This window comes from Sitophilus oryzae, unplaced genomic scaffold, assembly GCF_002938485.1.
Source record: "Sitophilus oryzae breed Bouriz unplaced genomic scaffold, Soryzae_2.0 scaffold_410_pilon_pilon, whole genome shotgun sequence".
Lineage (NCBI taxonomy): Eukaryota > Metazoa > Arthropoda > Insecta > Coleoptera > Curculionidae > Sitophilus > Sitophilus oryzae.
This window is the reverse complement of record NW_022146986.1, coordinates 75,896-94,967: the sequence shown is the minus strand read 5'-3', so window position 1 is coordinate 94,967 and position 19,072 is coordinate 75,896. Positions and strand designations below refer to the sequence as shown.

The 19,072-nt window shown below is 32.4% G+C and overlaps 1 protein-coding gene across 1 annotated transcript; it reads left to right on the top strand.

Moving 5' to 3' along the window:
* Positions 1–378: 378 nt before the first annotated feature.
* LOC115885643 (SH3 domain-containing kinase-binding protein 1-like) lies at positions 379–17,436 on the top strand. Its single transcript, XM_030904610.1, is given in 10 exon segments — positions 379–564; positions 674–769; positions 989–1,097; positions 1,257–1,507; positions 4,695–4,906; positions 6,222–6,361; positions 6,363–6,589; positions 14,204–14,452; positions 15,114–15,362; positions 16,478–17,436. Coding segments are annotated over 10 exon segments (1,896 nt in total). The 5' UTR covers positions 379–560; the 3' UTR covers positions 16,837–17,436.
* The last annotated feature ends 1,636 nt before the right edge of the window (positions 17,437–19,072 follow it).

Below are 19,072 nucleotides of genomic sequence, written 5' to 3'. Positions count from 1 at the left end.
TTGCCTATCAGATTTTTCAGGGGAATTTTTTCTATTATTTAAAAATAATACCCCCTTCACCCCTTATTTTATACAAAAAATATTTAAAATATTCATTGGCGGTCTAGGTACTGGGTGTAATATATAGGCAACCAAAAATACAGAGTAAAAAACTAGATTAAATTCTCATATATTTAAGATACATGGACTATTTTTTGATATTTGACTAAATTAGAATCTTATTAGAATAGTTTCTTTTATTTTTATAACAAGTTTGATATTTTTTTATTAAACATTGAAGAGAAAAATAAATATATGCCTTCTATATATGTTAGACAAGGAGACAAAATGCGAATGTTTTTGACATGAATGACGCTTCAAAATTGACTTTTTATTTGACAGACGAGAGCAATTTTCTCACGATTCACAACAGAAAATAGCAAAAAGCAAACGTAACCATTTATCCTGTAAATATATTTATTTTGTGTTATCATTCGTTAGTAGGCTGGGTTTCGATTTCCCAAACTTACCAAAAATCAGCGATGAAATGAACATGTGAGATTTTATAATATGCAAAAATTATGGGTAAGTTCAAGTTGTATTATTCATATTTATATACATATTAAATGCATTATAGTTTACGCCTATTTTACGGTGTTCTAAATAACATATATGTACATATTTTTCTTTTCAGTTGAAGTAGAAGTAGAATATAATTATGAAGCTCAAGAGCCTGATGAGTTGAACATTAGAAAAGGTGATATAATTAAGGATGTGAGGAAAAAGTCAGGTTTGTATAAATCAGGATACATTCAAATGAATAATTGTCTATAAATAAATTTACCAAACATTTCTATGAACAATATTTGTTGTCAATTGACATAAAATATTTAAAATACCGAGTATAGTAACAAGTTTGTCAAGTTTATATTTTATATCATGTGTGCCATGACATTCTTGTTTTTTGATAAACATGAATTTTGTTTTATTTCACAAACGTAATTTTTAGATGGCTGGTGTGAGGGTATTCTTAATGGTAAGCGAGGCGTCTTTCCTGATAACTTTGTAAAATTCCTCGATAAAGATGTGGTAATAAGAACAAAAAAGGAAACTGATAGGCAAGTCAATTTATTATACCTATATTCTCATTGGCATTTCCAGATAACATTTAATAGATTAGCACTTAAAGCTAATCTTTTATAACAAATCATGCCATAAATATTATTATTCTAGATTATTTTTTGATAAATAAGTGAAGACATTTAAAAAAATTCTAGGAAATGTCGTGTCGTGTTCAGTTACAAGCAAGACCACGTGGATGAACTTAGTCTTAACGTAGGTGACGTTATTAGTGTAATTGGTGAAGATGAAGAAGGTTGGTGGAGAGGAATTTTGAACGGAAAGGAAGGTGTGTTTCCTTCAAATTTCGTGGAGGAAATACGAGAATTACCTCCTCCGCCTAGGCCAACCAATAGGAACGAATTATTGAAACTGACTGAAGAAGCGCCTGCCTTGCCAGCTAAACCAGGTCAGTAGTATGCTTAAGGGTTTTGAGAAAATATTTTAGGGTAAAGAGATCAATAGAAGTTGAGTGCACTTTTCCATTATGTGTGCATGCTTTTGTTTATAAATAATCCTTATATCTTGGTTATAAATAAAAGCATGCTGTCACATCATGTAATTAATGAATTAACCAGGAATTAACCGATGAAAAAGGCTTTGTGTTGGTAGTCATGGCAACCGTTGCTTGTTGTCATATGGGATTTTTCTTTACAAATCTGATATTATTTGTCATTTTTGAGGTTTCTGTGTCAAATTTGAAGTTTAATATGCTTATAATCTGCGTTTTATTTAGTTAAAACTGCGATTTTAGTTACAATAAAGTGCCAAAAACCACTAAATAGTCCAAATCAGCAACTTGTGGTATCATGGTGTCCCTTTTGAGGTAAATTGCGTTAGAGAGGTAAAAATTGATATTGTTGCTTGAGTCTTTCAGATATTTCAGTGTGTTTCAGCTGAAAAACAGCTCTAAATATACAAAATATATTTTATAGGTACCTTTTCTCGTACCAAAAATTTTCCTGTTGCGTTTTTTTGCATCTGAATGTACAGGGTGTCCCACTAAGAATAGCTCTCGGCTGTATCTCGGAAAGTATTAGCCGTAGCGGCTGCGGAAAAAAATATTTATAACTAAAGAGGCCATGGGAAATTGCGGGAAATTATTTTCAAGTTTGTAGAACGACCGCTAGGGGGCGCAACTGCAACAACAAATAAGAAAATAGAGTTTTTACACAATTTTGCCTAGATATGGTGTACTACAAGTAACAGCTTCATAATCTTCAGTAAATTTTTAATATTTTTTGTTAGAGCCATTTTCCCCTATCTACCCAAATAAAGTGGTGGGGGAAAGTTAGATCTATTTTTATTTGAATATTAATAACTCTGGACTGGATGATCGAAATCCAACAAGCGAGGGTTCGCTTAAAAGAGCGTTTCTTACTCTATATTGTACCATATAAACAATAGTAATAAGCTTTTGAACGTAGACGCTAGGGAGCGTTGTCTTACAATTTAACAAACATTGCGCGTTTTTTCAAAAAAATTAAATGCAATAGTATATATAATTTTAGCTGATAGTAAAGAGTAATAAAAGCTTAAAAAGTCAGCGAAAACCGCATCTTGATATCTTCTTTCAAACCGAAGATATTAGCAAAACTATAATAAATACCAAAAAATAAGCCGTTAATTACCTTATTTTTATAACACGGTATTAGTAGCCCTCTTGATTATGCCCATTCTAACCTAAAAATAAGATAGAAACAGTTAGTTTATTTTAAAATCGACGATATACCTGAATATCATAATATCAGATGTATTAATATCTAATAATTAAGATATTAATAATAGTGAACAAGAAACGATGATTCAGTGAAGTCATGGTAGGCTTTGGAAAAAAGTTGCTTTTCGAGTAATAGTATAAACGTCAAATTGTTATTAGATCAACATTTTGATAGTCTTAGCAGCGTTTTTTTATCTTTTAAATGCTTTTTCAAAATGCCTTTATTATTTGAAGTATAAGTTGAAGTTGTTGGCATTTTGAAAAGGCAATCAAAAGATAAAAAACGCTGCTTAGTCTATCAAAATGTTGATCTAATAACAATTTGACGTTTATACTATTACGTCAAAAGCAACTTTTTTCCAAAGCCTACCATGACTTCACTGAATCATCGTTTCTTGTTCACTATTATTAATATCTTAATTATTAGATATTAATACATCTGGTATTATGGTACTCTGGTATTTCGTCGATTTTAAAATAAACTAACTGTTTCTATCTTATCTTTTTGTTAGAATGGGCCTAATCAAGAGGACTACTGATACTGTATTGTAAAAATAAGGTAATTAAGGGCTTATTTTTTGGTATTTATTATAATTTTGCTAATATCTTCGGTTTGTAAGAAGATATCAAGATGGCGGTTTTCTAGTTGATCCCATAGGTTCTCTATAGGGTTCAGGTCGGGGCTTTGAGCTGGCCATTTCATCATTTCAACTTGTTTCTCGGTTAAAAATTCCTTAATAAGTCTGGCAGTGTGTTTCGGATCATTATGGTGCATAAATTTCCAGTTTAATGAGAGAGAGGATTCAGCATAAGGTACCATTGTTTCTTACAAAATATTTAAATACATATAACGATCCATAATTCCATTTATTTGAACAAGGGGCCCAATCCCATGCCCAGAAAAATAACTCTAGACTAGAACGTTCCCACCTCCGTGTTTTATGGTGGGTATGGTGTACTTGGGATTGAATCTCTCATTGGCAGGACGTCTCACCCACCTAATACCATCCAAACCAAAAAGATTGTACTTGCTTTCGTCTGACCAGAGTACATTTTTCCATTGCTTGTAGGTCCAATTTGCATGTTCCAATGCAAATTGTAGTCGGGCCTGCCTATTTTTCTTAGAAATAAACGGCTTTCGGGCAGGTGTTCTGGCATTTCGTTGTGCCTGTTTCAGACGCCGTCTAATGGACCTAACAGATATTGAAATAAAGGGATATTCGTTCCTTATATCCTCCGCAGTGCAAAATGGATTTCTAAGTGAATATCTTATTATTTTCTCTGTCGCCAAAGTTGTTTTTTTTGGGTCTTCCGGGCTTGGGTATACTGGCAGTTGTCCCACGATTTCTATACAAATTAATTTATTTGCACACAACACTTTTATGTAAATTGAAGTGACTAGCAATATCAATTTGTTTAATTCTTGAATGATACTCTCAATTATGATTTTTTTATTTGATCTGTCAAATTTATCCCGCGCGGCATATTTTTAACGCTCTGTGAACCCAATACCACGATCTAGACGCTTTAACAAGAAAATATCTCACAGAATGTTAAGAAGAAGATAAGGTTTCTCCACTTATGTCCGCTGGAATTTGTAAATAATTTTTTGCCTGCAAATTTATTCACAAAATAAGCAGTTTTTATATGGCTATACAAAGCAGATTAAATGCGAAATATTTTCTTCATATCCTATTCTGCAGAGAGTAAACTGTATTTTGACATAGTAAAAATATTAAAAGTTTCTCCATTTTTGGCCGGTACTGTATATATGTATAGAAAATTAATTTTCTACGCGTCGTTACCCATCCCTGACGCCAACTTTGATTGATTTTCCGAGAGTTTATCTATTGTTAATTGTAATTTTTATCAGTAGTTAAGGAATTTTGTAAAGTGCACTTTGGATACAAGGCGCAAAAGGATGACGAGCTGACATTGAAAGAAGGTGATATAGTCACAATAATTAGTAAAGATGCCGAAGATCAAGGATGGTGGCGAGGTGAATTGAATGGAAAAATAGGTGTTTTCCCTGATAATTTTGTAACACTTTTACTTAACAACGTACAGGATAAGAATCCAAGCCCTAAGGTTTGTATTATTATCTAATTATACAGGTTGTTTCAAATTCTACACTCACCATTGGAATCTACAGTGGTTTAAATTGGGGCATAGTTGCTTGCTTTTTTTTTCTTTTTTGTTTGTTCAAATTTAAGTTTTTACCAAAACTTTGTATTTATTTGAAGACCCATTTTTCTGGACTAAAAGATAACTTCAATTACGAAACGGATTATTTATCATTGACACTGACAGGCAACTTTGACCCAATTTAAGCCACCCTGTATCTCTTACCGTTTCTTAGATCCTAATGGTGAGAGGCGAATTTTAAACACCCTGGCAGCATATTCTGCAGATAAAAATAAATAAAAAAGTTCGTATAAATGTATGTCCTAAAATGCGTAGTTTGGGAGATACAGGATCACAGGGTGTAGAAGTTTCATTTTTATTTCGAATTTTTCCAAATAATTTATGAAGTAACGTCAATATTTGGATGAAAATCGGTGTCTGGGAGTTCTTTGATATGAGAAATTTGATTTTGATGTCAATATGACTCCTACTTGTAGAGGGCGCCATCTACATATTTTTTAACTGGTTTAAAGAGTAATAACTTTTCGTCCGTACCTGTATAAAACTACTGAGTAAAAAAATATACATTTACGACGTCTTTTACGTAAAAAAGGCCTCTTGGTAAAATGGTTACGAGTAATGGTTCTCGAGATATTTGAAATCGAAATTATCAATACCTATCATTATTGACATAAATTAAACATGTTGACGAAATAGTTATTAGACTGAAATCATAAATTTGTAATGTATATGTGCCAAAAGCTGAACAGAAACTGTTTTATCATCATTTTTTCGAAGAAAAATTTATGAATAATTTAAAAAAATAAAAATTTCTCAAATTTATTATTTCAGTCAAATAATTATCTACTCAACGTGTTTATTTTTTTGGCAATAATGACATGTATTGACTATTTCCATTCTAAATATCTTGGGAACGGTTGCTCCTAGCGATTTTTTACGTGAAAAGTCATGGAAATTTATATTTTTTCACTCTGTAGTTTTATACAGGTACGGAGGAAAAGTTATTACTCTTCGAAACAGTTAAAGCACATGTAGGTGGCGCCCTCTACAACTAGGAGTCATATCGACATCAAAATCAAATTTCTTATGTCAAAAAACTCCCAGACACCAATTTTCATCCAAATATTGACATTAATTCATAATTATTTGGAAAAAATCAAAATAAATTTTTATTTTGATTTTTATCTGCAGAATATGCTGCCGAAGTTACCGAAATACAGTTCGGACCACCCTGTATATTATTACCATTTAATTATAGCACGAAGCAAAACCTCCTGCCAATACAAACAGTGCCATCAAGCCCAGTTCCGTAGCCTCGCAACGGAAATCCCTCGAAATTAAGAAGACAGACGCTTCTAAAAGTAATTCGCCACTGCCAGGAAAGAAACCTTCAGTTTCCTAAAAAATCGCCGTCTGGTTCCAGTGCCGGCGGTTTATTTTCGAAATTGAAAGATAAAATAGCGGATGCCGTGGATGGGGTTAGCAGTAGCAAAGTTAAGGAAGCCAAGGAAGTGAAGGAGAGTGAAAAGAATGATATTGTGGCCGTTCCAGACACCAGTGCGTTTGATCAAGTGGATAGGCGGCCTCTGTTGGGTGATGTCAGAGCAAGCAGAGCAAGGCCTCCAGGTAAGCAAAATTTTATCTATTTTGTTCTTTGAATAAAAAGATTACCTTTCACTAGTCCGAAAAAGTAGCAAAATAAGCGTTCGACATTTAACGTTTTATGCAAAACTGGCTAGGTATTTTTACACAAATGAAGAAGGAAATTAAAGATAAAGGATTATACTATATCCGTATTGTAGCACATTTTTAGACAACTTCTTTGTTTTTAAGATTTTGATGGTCGAACATCGACAAAATATTCCTTATGTTTAGACTTTGAATAAGAAGACTAAGGAAGGAGCATAATGCTATCCATGTATTCATGCATGGTGGGCGGAAAAAGCACTCTAGGGTGGGGGATCCTTGACAGTTCTGTTTGACGATTCATTTGACACATTTGATTTGAAATTTTGTGGATCTGTCAGTCTTTACGGAGCTTATTTTATGTTATTTATTATTTATTCTACTACTGATAGTTGTATAAAGGTAGTAAATCTAGATGGAAATTGTGGCAGAACTTAAATTAACAGTGACACTATCGCGATTTATCGAAAAAGACTCTAAAATAGTTGGTTGTGTAGCGTGCGGTAGATCTCGGCAAAATTGAGTGAAATAATGGAACAACTTTTCGCTAGTAAGTGACTATATAATATACATACGTGTAGTAAACCGATCATTTATGAAATTCACTTAAATTAACTAAATTATATATTTTTCTTGCATTTTAGCTTTTATTTACTACTTGTCAAAGATCAGATGTCAAAGAATTTTGATACGTTAATTTGGCTTACCTGCTTCAGTAGCGTATCGGATGTTTGTGTTAATAAATACTTATTAGAACTTATCTATTTTTATTAGAATTATATATTTTTATAACAATTTTAATAACTACCAACATTTATTTACAACGTAAAATAAAATAACAAATTATTGAGTCTCCCCCACGTCTACCCTACATTATAGTTTTACATTTTTTAAATAAAATTAGAACGACACTGATAAACCGGAATTTAAGTCGGCCATATTTGAGGCCTATCGCGGTATACCTAAGATTTTTGATATGCTCCTTCCTTAGTCTTCTTATTCAAAGTGTTTAGACTAAATTTTCTCGCAAATAAAGACATAGTTTAAAATTCCGTTACAATACGGAAATAGATTGAAGTTTTGTGATTACAGTGATATATAATTTATATGGTTTTGTAACAAAATGCTATTTTATGGCAAACGCTGAAGCTCTGCAAACCTTAATAAAACCTTAATCAAAGCACGAGGTTTTTCCCCAAAAAAGACTCAACATATTTTTTTATAGACTTATTTACCTATTTATAACATACTCAGTCTGATAAGAGTGTGATATAAGAATTGATATGGCGGCACATCAAAAGTTCATTTATTTAACATTTTATGAAAAAAATCATGTTATCTGTATGTTACCTTCACATTTATATTTCGATGAGATAAGTGTTATTTGGTTAAATTAAGCGCCTGTTATAAATAAACATTCAAAATTGTGACTCATTGTCAGATTTCTTGAAACGATTCAACGCGAACGAGCTGCTGTTCATGTTCATATGCTTCATCAGAGCGATAAAGAAGATTTCTGTTTTTATTAAATTTAGTTTTGTTATTTTATATTTGAAATTAATAATGATTGCTTGATGTTTAGATTTCTTTTTGATCCAACAAAAACATAAATCTCATTATAATTATTATACGGACGCCACAGTGCTTCGAACATATGGCTCTAGAGGACAAAAATCCAAAACTTCTCTTTTATTATAAGCAATTTATTCAAACTAGGTTTATTTGACACAAATGATGAGTACTCTCATTGTACTAAATGATGATGTTCTTAGTCCCACGTTTATGAAAAAAAATCTTATAAATAATAATGTTGGAGCTGTGCTCCATCTAAGCAAATAATAAGTTATAGTATGAAAACGGTGTAAGTATTAAATAAATTCCTGTGATAAAAAAAAATTGAAATAACATTAGAACATGATTCCTACAATATAAGCCTAATATAAGATAAAAATGTTTTTCTTTAATGAAAAAGAAACATTAATGTTATATTTAATTTAAAAAAAACTTAAGATACTATAAATTTACTGTAGGACAACAAAATGCATAGATCGTAACTACTCTGATTCAGGAGAATCACTGCTGACAGAATCTTCCAAATTTATAGTATCCAAATCACAGGTAGATGAACTATCCTCACATATAAGATATTTCTGTACATCATTTTCTAATATGTTACTTTTTCGCGTTGTTACTGTTCATTTTGTCGGTATGAGAGGTTCGGATGTTAATAGTTACCTCTTTAATAGACCATATTCATATATTATTTTTTCCTTTTCTTGGGCATGAGATTTTATAATAAATTGAAAGATGGACACTTTTTTTATGCGACGTTTCGCTCCAACATAGTGGACTTTTTCAGGCACAAGTGGTGTCTCATTTGACTGGAAGGTTCATCAATATCTAATAAGAGTTCTTGTCCTTATGATCAAGCCAAGTATTAGCCAGATCGGCATTGCTTATCAATTTTACTCCATCTGAAAAGTATTATAAAATAAAGTTCGTCGCAAGCAGACGCAGGTGAACTATACAAAAATTAAAAGTGTATGAATATGGCAACAAAAATATTCAATAAATACGATATGTTTTGATATGTTTTTTTAAATGCCTTTTGAAGTTTGAAAACGTAAAATTTTTATACCCATTTAAGAATCATCTTAAAAATAAATAAAAAACTAAACAATCACGAACTTGTTTAGAAATAAATTTAAAGTACATACCTTGTTTAACAATATCCATAGTGGCTTTCAATTAAGTACGTACCGTTTAACTTCATAATATACAGAACTACTATGAATGTTATTCTTTTCACTGATAAGATAATGATCGAAAAATTTATTTTTGGTGAAAATATTTGCTAACAAAAAACGCTGTTTATGAAAAATAATATACAGGATGGTTGAACATTGCTATAAGTATAAAATTATATATTCAGATATTAGTAAATTTTAACTTATTTTTTGATTTTTGTCCATGGGACGAAGCACTGTGGGACGGTATGAAATAAAGTTATCACTACCCTAAATAATTTTTAACGCAAAAAAATAATTTAATGTTCATTTCAAATGAGATTACTAATACTGAATGTTATTTTTACCTAGTTAACTGTTCTATATAGAAAAATGTGTAAAGACAAAAAAGATGGAAAAAATTGACTGATATTTGCTAGGAATGAAGATTTTGTATCAAAATTAGTGTAAAGTTCTGTCTACACATAACGTTTTATCTCTCAGTCTGACCTGTTCAGTGAACTAAAATATAGTGTGCAGACGAAAAAACGGCAGTGTTGCCAGAAATTTTCGAGCAAATTTCTTCAACGGAGTCTTAAATAACCTTCACAAAAAATTCCAGATCAACAAATTTCGTGTATTTTACCTATTTTATAATTAGGAGAAAATTTTTGAATCGAAAAAAAAACTCTTTAATCGAAAAAATTTGACTGTAAAATTCTTCATATTGTAGGAAATTCTTCAATTCTGGCAACACTGACTGACGGGATCATTCAGTTTTACAACAAAACTGTCGTTTGGCTTACACCGAAAAAAAAGTAAATTTACAAAAAATAATACGGATATAGTACAGTATCTTTAATAAGTGGGTTTTAAAAATTTAATATTTGGTGCATACTTTCACAAAATAAGATTATCCGTTTATACTGACAGGCAAAACGTAACGTGTAGGCGTAGCTTTAAAAGGAAATTAATTAGACTCTATTTATTCATACATAATGTCGTATTTAGTATCCTGAATAATACAGGAACTCAATAAAAATATATTTCTATTAATATTTGTTTTTGTATGATAATATCTTCTTATATCGCTCTGAGCCATGTCGTCGATTCACAGAACGAGGAGAATAAAAAATGCGGAAAGATTTTTTCAATTGCGGGGTTTGCGCTCTACGCTAAAACGTGTGCCGGTTTATCGTGGTTGCCATCGTTTCTAACATAAATATTTTCGTCAGGTTCCATGACCTTTCCCTCGAAGTGGAACAGGTTCGGAACCTCTAGTGGTACCGAGAAGAGCACATGGCTGTAGGTAAAGCGACCAAGAACTTAACATAATATTTGTCATTTTAATCTGAATATAAGAACCATAAATAGTGTAGAGAGTTTTGTTTGTATGTTTTTATCGTGTTTTTGATCATTGATCTGAATCCTCAGTGGGAAATTCGTGTTAGTCAGCACGGCGCCGAATATGTCCATGGTTGGCAACAATGAATTTAAAAATCGCGCCCTCTATTACGTAACTAAAAGTTTAATTGGTATCGCTTAGGGCTCAAACTCACTGACGACCAGGTCGCAACGACCTGGCCGTCGGCTGGCCGGATGTATTGCGTTTTTAGCTGCGGCCAGATGAACGACCAGTTTCAACAGAGTTGTCAAATCTAAGGATTTTTTACGTTTTACCAATTAGAAAATATTGTTTCAGAAATGTTAAAATATCCGAGTTAACTAAAAAGCGAAGTTGCTATTCACAACAAACAAAAAGCATTGTGTACGCGCGACCGACAAAAAGGGAGATATTCTGTTTCTTTTTTCTACTGATATGGCGCCCTTATCGACTTTAGAAGTAAACATATTAGGGCCATCGTAAAAAAAGATCGTCAGACACTGGCTCTAAATATAAGCTGGTAGAAAGTTTATCTTCCAGTTATTTCAATGTTTGAAATATAACGAAGAATCTACAACAGTAATTACTTCTATTTTTATGAATGTTTAAGTTACTTTCTTAATTTTTTTTCAAAATAATGTACCTAGTAGAAATATAGTCTAATGAACCCTGTTTGAAAAACGTTAAATTAAATATCATATTTAAAATACAGTTGTCCTCCTTGTACATGACTACAATACAACTAAAAAAACTAATTTAATAAAAAAAACAAGTGGTTGTAGAAAAACTTTAAATATTATTTTTTTATTTTTTAAACATCGAAACTCAAAGGCATAATAACAGGTATCATACCAACCATAAATAGAGTAGGTATGTCATATAAAAATGTTTTGAGTTTTTACTAGAATCGACCCTTGATAAAAAAAGGGATTAGATTTAAGTTTACCTTTGATCCAGTCTGTATACTATTTCTTTGGATTTTCTGCACGTGTGCAAAAACTACACTAAAATACTATATCTTATAGAAAATAAAATATTGTGCCTTGAATTTGAGGGATTTCATCTGAAAAATTATTAATTTGGAAGAAAACCGGCAACAAGCGGCAGAAAATAATAATATTTCCGTGCAGTCTTCTGGTCGCAACGACCAACGGACGGCCAGGACGTTAGTGTGCGCTATATCATTTGATTTAATGGTTTTAAGCGGTCCATACATTATCAAACAAATTGCGCAACAAAGCGATGCGCAACGCTGCGTTGCACAACTGATTCAGCGGTCCATACACTATCAAACAAGCTGCGCAACAAAACGATGCGCAACGTTCCGTTGCACAACTGCATCACCCATGCACTTGGTAAAATTTTGATCAATTTTTTTATTAAAAGTTGTGCATTGTTTGAGAAACAATCATGTTCTCAATTGCCATTGCGTCAATTGTTATCGTATATACCCTAGATGATGTCGATGATACCAAACAACGAAAAAGAAAACAAAAAATTTGGATGAAAGAACTAAAATATTGCACAACGAAGCGCAACACACACATACACTCCACAACGCGTTGCGCAAACAGTCCTGTTGCACAAAAGAATTCAAACATTCTTGAAACTCATCAAACAATTGCGCAACGCATCAAACACTACCATACATTGGCAACTCGTTGCGCAACAGCCTGCGTTGCGCAATTTGTTTGATAATGTATGGGCCGCTTTAGAGGTAGCTGCGGCCTGGCCGGTGCGACCTGGTCGTCAGTGTGTTCGAGCCCTTCCTAAAAATTGCTCAAGTGCGAGTCGGACTCGCGCACGAAGGGTTCCGTACCATTCATTATCTATACAACATTAGACACTATATTATTATAAACTTCTTTTCCGATTTAGCTGAAATTTTGAATGCGCGTATAAGTAATTTAAAAAAAATGAAGAAACATATTACTAAAAATTGTATTAATCAATAATAAATATGTAAAAAGTAAAAATAAATATGTAAAAATTAAAAAAAAAACGATTAAAAAAAAGTCGCCTTGACTAGGATTCGAACCTGCCTTACTACGGCTCCAACGTCATAGCAGCGTAAAGTCCTAACGCTATAACCACGCGGCCACCGAGGACTTGAAAGATTCTATGTAAAATTCTTACTTAAAAGATAATGTTTAGTGAAAGTACTTTTTTATTTATAAACATTTATTTAATTCTGTTTTTAGTATTTGTTCTTATAGCGGCAACATAGATACATTATCTGTAAAGATTTCAACTGTCTAGCTTTAACGGTTCATAAGATAGACCTTTGTGACAAACGGACGGACGGACAGCGAAGTCTTAGTAATAGGGTTCCCGTTTTTACCCTTTGGGTACCTACAAACCCTAAAAACAACTGAAATTTAAATATTCAGATACCGAGTAGGTTAAAAAACATTTTTGTATACTTACTTTTGTGAGCGACCTTGTACAATTTTAAATAAATATTTAAACTTTAAATTATTTAATAACAAATAGTATTAATACTGTGTCTTAAATTATTCTACAATATGATGCTGTTTTAAAAATATTTTAACTAAGTATTTTAACACCCTTTCCCGTATTCCCATTCGCTTTAAGGTTATAATTAGGAGATAAGTTGTTCAATTATCACAAATAAGCTACAATATATATGTATGTTTACATACAGAAACTGGTATACTACTACAGAATCTGTTATGACTAAGCCCCCGCGTTCCTTATGTCACAAACTATTAATATTAATTCCGTTTTCCGAACTGTATTTGTTCTCGTCAATTATGACCGATCTCAATCGAGAAAAATACACTGTGTTAATAGTATGGTACCTGAAAAAGATGGTAAATATGTTTTAATTTGTTATTAACCTGTTTTATATAACTGTTTTCTGTAGAATTATTTTTTTTTGTAGGATTTATGTTTATTATTGATTTTTTATATATCCCAGTTTTTAAGACATTAAAATACCATACGATCGAAAAAAACGGCGTCTAAGACGGTTGGGGAGTGACAATCGATGATAATTTTGGCGAGGTCGAGCCCTAGACGCCATTATTCAGCCCGTACTCACTATTTTTAATGGCGCTTACTGTCAATTGACCTCAAGAATGTTATAATTTATTTTTGTATTGCTTTTATTTTTATATTACTCTTATATATTTAAACTCATACTAGTTGTATAGAATGTTCAGCCATCATTCAACGTTACGTCATCAGTACTTGTCAAATATTACTTTTAGGGCGTGTCTGAGATCAGTTCATAATGGTTAAAAAATTTTAAGTACGTTCCTATATTATTGATTGAGTGAGTTCCGTTTTTTTTTCGGAATTTATTCATTTTTCTTGAACTCTTCATCAGTTACGATCCCTTTAATTCGTTAAACGACAATGATGATCAACTAAAAAATAAAATTTAATTAATAGACCTTTTTATCTAATTCTGTGTTTCAGGTCGTCGTCTGCCTAGTAGCGTCCAGCATAAGGAAGATGGAGACGATTCCTTGCCTACGATTCCGAATGGCAACACCGCCGATCACAGCGCCAAATCTGAGGACAGTATCAAATCGGAGGCCAGCTTTAGTAGCGAGAACCTGGACAACTCCTCGTCCTCGGAACTGGACGCTAATGAGTCGAAACCCCGGTTGCGGGAGTGGGAAAAACACAGAGCTCCCTGGCTGGAGGAGATGAAATTGAACCAAGGTAAACACTAAACAGCGCTTCTCCATAATGTCTTCTTAGATTGCCGTCTTCCTTCAGAGGTTCGCAGTCCAACTGGTTATGATACTGAACGAAACTGCACCTCTGAAAATTCTCTACAAAATATACTCATCGGCACAAAGTTAAGATTCAACAACTGGAAGATAAAGTCTATGTTAAATGCATTAGATATCGTATTCATAGAAAGGTATGCACTAATAATACCAATTTTTGGAAAAACATAATTTTTAGCTAACTGATCTATGGGTATTGTTTGTTTAAACTAAAATTCTTGATCCGTGATAAGAACTGATAACTACATAATTTATTACATATATTTTTATTGTTATTTTAAAGTTATATGTCAAAGAAAAGGACTACTAATATTAGTTTATTGAAAAAAAATGCTTAGTACTATATTGCGTTATGATAGGTATAATACATTTTATAATTTTTTAACCCAAATAAAAAATAACGTAACTGAAAACAATGCCTTGTTTCTCCATTCTGTATATAATGTGGTATTTCTTTAGATAACAAACACATTCATTGTTAATCTATTAAAACATTTTTTTTTAAAATATGTTTACGTAAATATTTGAAATATGCAAAATTTGCATGTAATAAACGGACCTTTATTTGAAATCTTGTACATTTTTTCCAGCTAAAAGAACGTCTGTATCGCCGGTACCGGACCCCAAACACAAAATCTCACCGGAGAGTGACCAGGGGTCGAAGTCCAGTCAAAACTCGCCCTCAGAAAAGGAGGTTAATATAGTGGACATGTCCAAGTCGATGTCGGACATCAAGATGAGTCCTGGTGACGTCAAAGCGGTTGGAAAGACGGATAAGGCACCTCCGTTACGTAGTAGCAAACCCTTAGCACCGTCTACTGTCAAACCTACACCTATAAGTAAGTACTGTATAAAATTGCATGATTTTGACGTTTGCTTTTTTATGCTTTTACCTTGGCATTTGTTTGATTGCGCTTCATTTGACATTTAATTCAGTGAATTTTCTTTGTTACTAATCCGGTAAGTGATGGAGATAAACAATTGTGATTGATTCAGATTTTATTTTAAGATGACTTTTGTTAACAGCGTTCTGAGAATTCGAATAATGAATTGAATAATGACAAGTGACATCTGTCTAAAAAAGACAGAGATTTAGAGTGACAATTTGGTTATGTTAAATTGAGAGTGACAATTTTGATTATGCAGAAAAAACACATATTGTATGAGTTTACTGGTTTCAACACTTTTTAGCATTGAAACATGTAGCAGTATATTGTCTCAAAAAAAATCATTTTTGAAGTTTTTAGCACTTCTTGGTAGCCAATTTTGGAATAATTCTTTAGATAAAAGGATTACTCATAATAAAAACGTCTTTCGAAAGTAAATATGAATAAATCCTGTATTTGACAAGTTACAAAATCCAGTCTTACAAAAGAAAAATAATTTTTAAGAAACATTTAAAAGAAATCCTTTTCTATTTTACACGGTACGTAAATATATTATGAACTTACTGCAAAATACTTAAAAACACTAACTTAATCTCAAAAATCGCTGCCCAACTATGCAAATCACAGCTCAAATCAAAGATAAGCGTCACAAAACCAATAAACAACCTAAGACAAAATCAGTTTTGACGTTGCGCCTAAACAACCTATGTTGAGAAAAAAAATATATTGTTTAAGCATGTCTCTGGTTTATTAAGAATAAAAATCAACATCAATTGTAGGTTTTTTGACACCTTATTTTTTCGATTTATTAATTTTACCTCGTGCATCGCCGTGAATCACCCTATAGATTTTGACTGAAGAGAACAAAATGTTGCATGTATTCAGTCCTGTTAAAATTTGTATGTTTTGTTGTGTGTTTAATTTTTATTCACTTCCTCTTCCTGTCTTCCTTTCACTTGTCATGGCACTGTTTGGTGACGGCTTTAAAAACTAAACCATATATCATCACTCCGATGTGCTAACACTGCATCAAGAAGCACATTTCTAAAAAGAACACATTGTTAAAGGCTCGCCCCCATCTCTCAAAGATCTCCAACCGCCCAAGATCTCCAAACCGGCCGCCCCCCAGCCAATACTGACACCCAAACCGAAGCAGGCACTGCCCGAAGCAGTAGCGGCACCTCCGCACGCCACTGGAGGGTACCTGGGTTACTCGTCCAGTTTCTCGCACTCTAGCGCCGCCTCTAAGGATGCCCAGGTCACCCCTAAGCAGTTCCAAGAAGTTTTGGACCGCCTAGCTAGGGTGGAGATGAAATGCGAACTTCAGGAGAAGCAGATAGAGGACCTGAAGAACAAACTGCAAGTAGAGACGGAATTGAGGAGGCTTTTGCAGGAGAAAGTAACGCAGAACAGCGTGCAAGTTTGAACTGGTGTATTTTTATAGGTGTTTTTTTTCTAATTAATTTCTTAATACCATTCAAAGATGGTAATACTAATTCTTTCTTTACAGGGTCAACTTTTTTGTTCGATTTTTTTATTCCAATCTAAGCTGATAAAGAAATATAATTAGGCACGCTTTAAAATTGCATTTTTATTTATTTCAATTTCAATTCTTAAATGCTCAATTCTTTTTTAAATAACATAGTTTCTTGTTTAAGCAATGTAGGGAAAAGATTAAATTCAATGCCTGGTATTAATTGGAATGCTAAATTATGTTTCTTTATGGTTGTGTGCTAGACTTTTGAATAAAAAGATTAAGGAAGGGGTATAATGCTATCCTATGTATTCATGCATGGTCGACGAAAAGAGGACTCTAGGGTGGGGATCCTTGACAGTTCTGTTTGACGGTTCATTTGACACATTTGAATTTGATTTGAAATTTCGTGGATTTGTTAGTCTTTACTAAGCTTATTTTATGTTATTTACTATTTATTCTACTACTGATAGTTGTTTAAAGGTAGTAAATCTAGAAGGAAATTGTAGCAGAACTTAAATTAACAGTGACACTATTGCGATTTATCGAAAAAGACTGTAAAATAGTTGTGTAGCGTGCGGTAGATCTCGGTCAAAAATTGAGAGAAATAATGGAATAACTTTTCGCTAGTAAGTGACTATAGAATATACATACGTGTAGTAAACCGATCGTTTTTTGTTTATTATTTGTCAAAGATTAGATGTCAAAGAATTTAGATACGTCAATTTGACTTACCTGCTTCAGTAGCGTATCGGATGTTTGTGTTAATAAATACATTTTTATTAGAATTATATATTTTTATAACAATTTTAATAACTACCGACATTTATTCACAACGTAAAATAAAACAATAAATTATTGAGTCTACCCCACGTCTACCCTACATCATAGTTTTACACGTTTTAAATAAAATTAGAACGGCACTGATAAACCGGAATTTAAGTCGGCCATTTTAGAGCCCATTCGAGGTGGATCTAAGATTTTTGATATGCTCCTTTTTTAATATTTTTATTCAAAGGGTGGTAGAAAGACAGACCCCGCAGACGCTCAGTTGTTTTTTTCTACAGTAAACTGGGTAACACACCCACGCCGTTTCAGAACATTTTGTTACAGTAAAGTTAATACTAGACTGAACTTGTGTCTGTTGACTGAGCAAAAATGAACTGAAGAAAAATTCCAATTCAAACCAATTCAGGCCAAATTCAAACAGGTTCTGATTTCGCTCAACTCGAGCCAACAGCCTGCACAGGCGGTCTGAGCGATGAAACTGGGCGTCTGTGGGTGCCTTTATACAGGTGAACGGAAAGTAAGGTATCCAGCTTTTGGGTTTGCTTGAGAAAGATTAAATATTGTAAGTCATTTTTTACCTTGTACCTTACCTAGTAAGTATTTTTTTGTTGGAAATATATAGCTATGTATATATTTTAAAAGTCAATAACCATATCTCTGAGATGTGGTCAGAAATGATTTATATATTATTTGCCAATTTAAGTCTTTTTTATGAAATGAAGATGATTTAATAATATTAGGCTTGTTCCAAACAATGGCATATAACTATATAGTTTAAAAACGGTTGAACAAGATATTGTACCTACTTTTTTCATTGTCTAGTTTATGTTGAAATACACAACTGTCATCACCATAGTTACAATAGTCTATGGTTGGAGCAAACCTAATATAGTTGTATGTATATCATCAATGATAAGTCTATTAAGTATAATTATTATATAATATGCATTTTTTAACCATACTTTAAGTTCAAATATGAAAAAAAATGTTATTCTTGTCAATTCGGTACTATATATTTTTATTGCATTTATTTCTTAAATATAGAAATAATTTATATTTTTATAACGCTTTAACGTAAGATGACTAGATAGTCTTTAGGTCTTAACAGATGCTATAATATTCCTTAAGGTTGTCTTGTATACAGGACACGCGTTTTTATATACATATTTATATTTATTAATTATTGTACGCACTAAAATGCAATATACAACAGACACTAAACGATAAATGTGCTTATTTATATTATAATATACAATATTTTATTTAAATTTATTTATACAGGGTGTATCTTTCAAAAAGGGACCGTTTAAATTAATTTTCTATGCTTGCGGTATATTTTGGTTTGTATAATTGTAGTATATTAATGTCTCTAAGAGGGTTCTTAAAGTGTCTTTATCTG